The sequence below is a fragment of the Malania oleifera genome, chromosome 4 (genome assembly GCF_029873635.1).
Source record: "Malania oleifera isolate guangnan ecotype guangnan chromosome 4, ASM2987363v1, whole genome shotgun sequence".
Lineage (NCBI taxonomy): Eukaryota > Viridiplantae > Streptophyta > Magnoliopsida > Santalales > Ximeniaceae > Malania > Malania oleifera.
This window is the reverse complement of record NC_080420.1, coordinates 86,652,318-86,660,116: the sequence shown is the minus strand read 5'-3', so window position 1 is coordinate 86,660,116 and position 7,799 is coordinate 86,652,318. Positions and strand designations below refer to the sequence as shown.

The window sequence follows — 7,799 nt, the reverse complement described above, 5'->3', positions numbered from 1 at the left end:
AACAATATAGATGCTTCGCTCTTATTGGCACAAGGCTATTCATATACTTTCTAATCAATGAGGTGAAGTTACTACGAGGGGCAATAGAAGGGATAATGATAGATCTAAAATAACTTAGAAAAGATAATGAGTAAATATTTAATAGCCCTGAATTTGTTAAATGATATTACTCATCATCATGTATATTGGCGATAAAGATTCATTTAGTCGATCCCACCTAACTAGTGACGCATAAAGCTCGATTTGTTTTTGTTTTTGTTGTTATTGTTGTTGCTGTACTTGTTGTATAACTTGCGATCCTAGGCACAAAGTCCCTTAGATTCCCTCAAATAATTCTTTTCACATGAGCACATAGTGATACAAACACTTTCCTTAAAGACCAATCATAGTTTTTGAAATCCCAAATGGTATCTCAATGCAAATGTTTCATTAAAGACAATAAAATTCATTTCCTATTAATAAAAATAAATTTTTAAAAATAATAAATTTGGACAGTTAAAGAGAGCAGCAGGAGCAAACACATGATCGTTTGAATTGGTATCACCATTTAAAAGGTGATTACAATTAATAAAATTACTAATACATTTTAAGTCATTTTGATGTAAATAAAATCTAACACATACAATAGGATCAGGTAATAAACATGAAGTTCAAAGACAATTTATATAACTTATCACGACTGTCATATTGGCATTCCTTCCAACCAGCGACTATAGAAGTCCAATGCCTCTCGTGGCTTGTACTGAGGAACTGCATGGCCTGCTCCCTACAATGGCAAAATCAAAAATCATAATTTATCCATCAGTGTATATACATGTGTGCATTATCTGTGTATTTATATCTATGTAAAACTCCCGCGATGGTAATAATCTATTTTAAAGACTTGAAAACCTATCAAACCATTCAAATTAATAGCACTATATTCCGACACCAGTCAATTGCTCAAGAAGGGATTCTGTTTCATCACTCGGCTTTAAAAAAGAAACTATGCAATTATATGCGATCTTTAATTTAGGAGAGTGGTTGTGTGTGTAAGCATTAGAACTCACTGTAGAAATTTAAAGAGAGAAAGAAAAAAGAAATATTGGAGAAAAGAATTGTAGGTTGGTAAAAAAGAGAAAAAGAAGGGTTTTAGGAACAAACCTTTACAGTGAGAAATGAAAGGTTTTGATCATATCCTTGTGTATAACTGCAAAATTTAAGTAGAAACAGTCCCCATTGGTATATATACAAAGAAAAAAGTGTGATATACAAAAGCTTGCTGAGATGTATAAGAATTTGCTAAGTAGTTAGGAACATATATTGTACCCGGCGACTTGCCCTCCTGACAACCATGACCTCCATTCATCTACAACTTCGAGTCCAAGTGATTTGATCCATGCTTCGGTCCCCGTGAAAGGCACACACATATCATGGTCACCACTGCCAGTGAATCCAACAAGAATTAGACCAAAAGAGAGAACAAAAATGAATAGAATCAGTAAGCTGTGTGCGCGTCTGAGTGCGCGCGTGTGTGTGATAAATAAATGTTAAAAGATCCTAGGAATCCTAAGGTATACAGAGGGTAGTTAAGATTGTTCCACATAGTCATTGAAGTCATATCTTGAGCCAATGTTTTAAAAGGCGAAGGCATAAAGTAAGGTATTTTAAACCTTAAAGAGGTGAGGCATAAGCCTTAAGGCATTGGGGCGAAGCTTTTTGACAATTTATTTTTAAGATAAAAATATGTTAAATAAATTATATATGTTTAAAATACAGTAAAAATTAAGAAAATCATAAATATGATGCAAAGAAGAAAAACTAGATGTACTTTGCAAAATACTTGTTGACCATTCAAAAATTGCTAAATTGAAATCATGGCGTACAAGAGATAGTTATACCATTATAAAGTTCAAACAATTTTCATGATGTAAGGTACAACTCTTAGTTATTTTGGAAGCTTGAGGTTTAAGAGTTTTAGAAATAAACTCATATTATGGCAATCCTTTTATACAAACATGTATTTAAAATTTTCTAAGATATTCTAACTTGAAAATCGCACACCCAAAATGCACAAGCCTCAATTGAAAAAGCGCAAGTAGCATACTTTTTGTAAAAATGTGCAACCCTCAGCACGTAATGCATTAGCCTTTTTGGAATTTGGTATTTTGGATTGAGCCTCAAGACGTTTTAGGCATGCATTGCTTGAGTTGAGCTTTGATTGAGCCTTTTAAAACACTAGCTTGAATAATGAGTGATGTGAAGATGCCTATCATAAGAAAATTTTATGAAATAGATTTCTTTTTTTGGATTGTAAAGTATGGTATTATAGTTCCATTTTCATGTAATAAGAAAGGGACCTAGAATCAAAGAAAAGTAGGTAACCACCTGTATATAAGAGCTCTATATCCCAGTGCAGTGAGGTTTTTATGGTAATCAATCATACTTCCAGTATTATGGTAGTAAGTTAAGCTACCTGTGCATAATGTCCAATCTATGCTTCCCTGTAATTTTTGTGAAAGCCAACGGGGAAGAGTTAGAACTCAAAAATTTGAATTTTGCTTAATGATGTATGCCTAGTAGTAATGGAGGAATACCAAATGGACAATTACCTTTGCATGAATTGCTTTCTTAACTTCAGCATCATTTAGCCACTTGGTCGCAACCTCATTATTCTGAAATTATGCAAAACATCAGTAAGATCACCAAAAAAAAAAACATAAAAGAAAGCAAGAGTGCATGCAATGATAAATGATTGAATTCAAAATTAAAAGTGATTATGTAAATTGTTCCCAAGGCAAAAGAAAATGGATGGATTAAGTATAAAATCAAATAACTTACTACACATGGGACGTTGACATTGCTATCACTAACTAACTGAGGCCACAGTGTGACAATGCCTAGTGTTACTGGTGCTCGAAGAGGCCATGCACGACCAACTAATCGTTTCCTTATGTCAAGAGGCTTATCGGTCCTCCCTAATTCACTGAAGCTAAGTGGTTGCTTTGAATTTCCAGTTGCATCTGGGTTATGGTAACATGGTTCAAGGATGTTGTAGATGTTCAATCCGCCAAGAATCTGTTTCCATCATATCCAGGGAAATCAAATTTGAATAAAGAAAGAAATTTGAAAGTTAGTCACTTTTTAGCCAACACTTGGAAAATAAAAGTATTTCTAATTAGAAATGGATCAAATGATTCTATTTCCTTTAAATAAACGAAAATTCACAAGCGAATGGAAAATCTGCTCACAACATCAACTTTCATAAGCTGTCTTTGGCATCTTTCATCAGTGTTGTTGTTGTAGTTTGCTCCACATGCGGCATAAACACCCTTAACCAAAAAATTTGTATTGTTCTAATTAATTAAAGTGTTAAAAACTCAGATCTGTTATGTAAAACCAAAAATGATGCCAAATTAAAGTAAATCTTGCATAAATGAATCAACAAAGAAAGAAAACTAATTGTTTGAAAGAATTAAACAAGAAGAAAACACAAATTTACGTGGAGGACCGGAGGAACCCATGGGTAAGCTTGATACATATGGGTGAACACCAACTTGACTCAAAAGGTTAAGCCTATTGAGTTTTTGGTTCAACCATATATATAAGCATACATAATCACATAATCTAATCAAATTTTCTAATGTAGGGCAAACTCACAAGTGAAATTTTCAACATAAAGTGTATCTGAGAAACATGATATGCCAAATTTAATTTCAAAACAGTATTTGATTGCATTTCAACTAGAATTGTAAGCAAGTTCTTTAAAAATATATATATTTTTATGCCTAAATTTCTTCAATTTTCTTTAGAACTTGAATTTCCGTAGCAATGTAGAAAAACTCTTGATAGTAAGTCTTTTGAAATGAAACATGAGAAAAATCCAAAAAAAAAATGTGCACAAGTAAAAGGTGCTCACCTCATAATCAGCATGTGAGATTAGGCCCATCCCACGCACAAAGGGTATAAGAGCATTGCCATCGAAATGGTTATCTGTGATTCCATTTCCCACCATGTAACCCTGCATGAGCAAATCAATTGGAATTCAAATTGAATTCATATATGTGTATGTGTATGTGTATGTGTATCTGTGTGTGAAATTACTGGATTGGCATACCTTCAAATTAATATTGGGCTTTGACCCAGCTTGAATTCCTACATGACAAGATAAAGTTCAACACACAGGCGGTTCGTACACATACACAAGCTATCCATGTGAGCATAGGCAAACCTTTCACTACTTCAGAAGCAAGTGTTGGCACGTAAATTCCTGCATAAGACTCTCCTGCTATGTAAAATGGATTCTCTTGGAACTCTGGGTATTGGTTCAGCCACTGGTTGCAAATTTGAAAATTTCCATGAATAATTTTCTCACAAACTCAAGAATCAACACAAACTAGCACAATTTAACTCTAATTTTTCACAGCTTCTCTTATAAGCTATATATGCTCGATGGCAGTTTCAAATAATATATTTCCAACAATATTTTTTTACCTGAAGTAGAAAATTGTGTGTGTCAATGGCAGTTTGCACATCATCAGTGGTGTATGCGCTTATGCTTGTGGAGTAGGAGAAGCCGACACCAGCAGGAGAATCCAAATAAATAATGTTCGAAACCTTAATAAAAGGAAAATAATGGCATAATCATTTCAGTTTAAAGCGTTGGCATGGGCAGAAAAAAAAAAAAATATCATTGATATTAGTTAAATGACTTCAACAACTGTCAATGGGTCTCTTAAGAGATAGAACTGAAACCTTGGACCAACTGTATGGATTGAGATGTAACGTTGGGAGGTTGTCCTTAACCTTTCCTGGTTCGAAATTGAATGGTCCTGCAGAATTTTTCTTTAAGCAGCTTCTCCAAGTTGGTAGAGTACTTATATTTGAACGTGGTGTTGAAAATGAAGCAAATATATCATATGGTAATAAATAATTAATGCGATTGATTACTATCTATTGGAATACTCAAATAAAAAATTACATGTTTTAATATTTTTTTTATTTTATGTATTCACCCATTTAATACTCGCTATTATAAAATTTATTAATTTTATTATTATTATTATGAGCAACTGTAAAAATTAAATAACAACTTTACTCGACAATTTCAAAAGTAATTATTAGTTTGACAACATAAATCAAAACCAAACTTTCGAACCATAACCTCAAAATCTAAATGGTATTTCTGCAGACCTATTCGAACAGATGAAGCACTACCTAACAAATTTTAATCAATAAATAAGTAATATAAATAATAAAGGATCTTTTCAGTCAAAGATTTCTTATTAAGATTTCAAAATAATTCAGTACATGTGGTAATAAAATGATATATATTAAGGATTTAAAATCGAAAAATTATAAAAGATTGATTGAGTAATAGAATGAAACCAAATAACAAGAAGGAATAGAAAGTTGGGCAATTTGGTAAAGATTTAAACTTTGTTATGGGACTAAATACAAACAAATCTATTTATATCATGTCTTCAATACCATGTTCATAAACAAATCCATCCATACTGGAGCAGCCAGGGCCACCATTAAGCCATAGAACAAGGGGATCTTTCTGCGGATTCCTTTCCGACTCAACAAAGTAGTAGAATAGTTGTTTAGCTGGATCCCGATCAATGGTCACATACCTTCAAACAAAAAGAATATTAGGTATGACATCTTTTACAAAATCATATGACATTTTTTTTTTTGCATGTATATGAATAATTAGGCTAACTCAGAGTGGTATTTGGAGTGGAGTGTCATTTTTATTTTATTTTTCACTTTTTTGGGTAATCCAGGGACTCCAATCACCATCGCACCACTTTTAAACACGCCCATTGATGCACCACTGGTATACACACAGGCATATATTGAGAGAGAGAGAGAGAGAGAGAGAGAGAGAGAGTACAAAATGCTTTAGTATGTATGTCTATGAATAGAAGGCTTACCCAGAATAGTGTTTGGAGGGGAAAGTGCCATTGAAGCCAGGGAGGTATGTGACCTGAGACCACTTCGGAGCTGCTTCCACAATGAACAAGCCCGAAAGCATTAAAAGTGGCAAAATATTGCTACAAATGAACTTGTTCATGGTCATGATGCCGATCAAGTTTCAAGATAATTTTTTTAAGAATTGTTGAGTGGGTCTTGGCAAGAGTAGAAGCCAACCATTGGTATATATATAGGCATTGGGGTTTTGGGTCTTACATGTATGTAAAGGAATTGTTGAGACATCCGCACACACTATTCTCTGCCTTTTGGTTTGGTACATTTTAGTTATTTTTTATTTTATTTTTCTTGGTAAGAAGAGGTAAAGAGACGACCAGCAGAGCAAACCCCTTTGGACTTTACTATTGGGGCTTCCGCTAGATATATTGGTTAATGCTAAAGTCAAACAACTTTACATGGTAGGTGTAGAAAATTTATAATTCAGGTCCAAATGGGTAAAGATAGGTATGTGAATTTACATAAATGTGTGATCTTAATTGTGATTACTTTACTAACCATAGTGCCAACTAAATATTTATTAAGAGAAATATTATGTATAATACTAATTTTTATTTGAAATTCATACTTTGATGCTACATATATATATATATATATATATATATTTAAATAGACACAAACATTAGATTTAAAACTTTTATCTTATGTAAGGAAAAAATAATTAAGTTCCTCCCTCATATAATTGTATTGCCAATATATTTTCCCCTTCGAAGTGTTCCTTTTTATTTTTGTGATTTAATTCCTTATTCTCCATTTGGAAGTTCTTGTGCTCTTCCTTTTTACTGGAAAATATTAATTGGAATGATTACTCCTGCTTAATGTGAACATATGTTAGGATAAATTTATTCAATAATTTCAAAAGATACTAACATATATATAGTCATGTATATATTTTTTCTCCACTAAATTAAATTTCTAATTCATCCACTGTTAAAGACCTTGACTTGCATGGTTGTTCACAGCCATTTTGATCCCATCGAAGGTGACTCCAAAGTCTTAAAAAGGTAACTTTCTATATGTACATGATTTTAATTCATGAAAAATGGATCCTTACTCAATATACATTCACTAAGATAATAAAGTTCATTGTTTAAGACTCAAAATATTAAATACCAAAACACGATATGGGGTCTTATCATTCTATATGCTATTAATTCCTACACGGTTGCAAAAGTCAACAAGTGAAGACTACATTAAGCCACTCACATTTATAATATCACATTAATACATATATATACTAGCCATTAGCATGCATTGCTCTCCACAACTTTTTCTTAACATGTTATATTTATTATGAAAAAATAGTGGTAAAGAACATAAGTAACGGTGATGACTATTTAGATTTGTTTAAAAACATAGTTATAATTAATTACAGGGCATTTAAAATGATTATGTATAGTTAAGGGGTTGTTTGGGTAATTATGAGTAGTTATATAAGTATTTTGGATGGAGGTTTGAAATTCAAATTGTCTCTTACTTTTAAGTGGTTGATTTTTTTTTTCTTTTTTATATTTATATCCTCAATTATTAATTTTTTATAAAAATAAAAATACTTACCATGTAAGTTTGATAATTATATTTATAAAATGACACAAAAAAAGAATCCCCTATATATTATTAGAGATAATAAATATAAATATAAATATATATAAGCATATATATATATGTATATTTGTATGTATGTATGTATGTATGTATGTGTGTATGCATAATTTTTACAAGAATCACATATCAATGCTACAATTTTATTAAAGTTACAGTGTATGTTTATTATACATTTGGTACCTATGAAAATAAAATAATCAAAAGGAATGAAATCAAATTTA

General features: G+C 31.8%; 1 protein-coding gene across 1 annotated transcript; it reads right to left on the bottom strand.

Annotated features, from left to right (window-relative positions):
* Positions 1 to 682: 682 nt before the first annotated feature.
* Positions 683 to 6,019, bottom strand: LOC131153400 (serine carboxypeptidase-like 20). The gene is made up of 13 exons (XM_058105683.1): positions 5,919 to 6,019; positions 5,470 to 5,615; positions 4,735 to 4,811; positions 4,474 to 4,596; positions 4,211 to 4,313; positions 4,097 to 4,134; positions 3,899 to 4,000; positions 2,821 to 3,057; positions 2,586 to 2,654; positions 2,368 to 2,483; positions 1,309 to 1,422; positions 1,144 to 1,189; positions 683 to 766 (listed from the first exon to the last, which is right to left on the bottom strand). Exons 1-13 carry the CDS (start codon positions 6,017 to 6,019, stop codon positions 683 to 685), a joined length of 1,356 nt encoding a protein of 451 aa, XP_057961666.1.
* Positions 6,020 to 7,799: the final 1,780 nt, after the last annotated feature.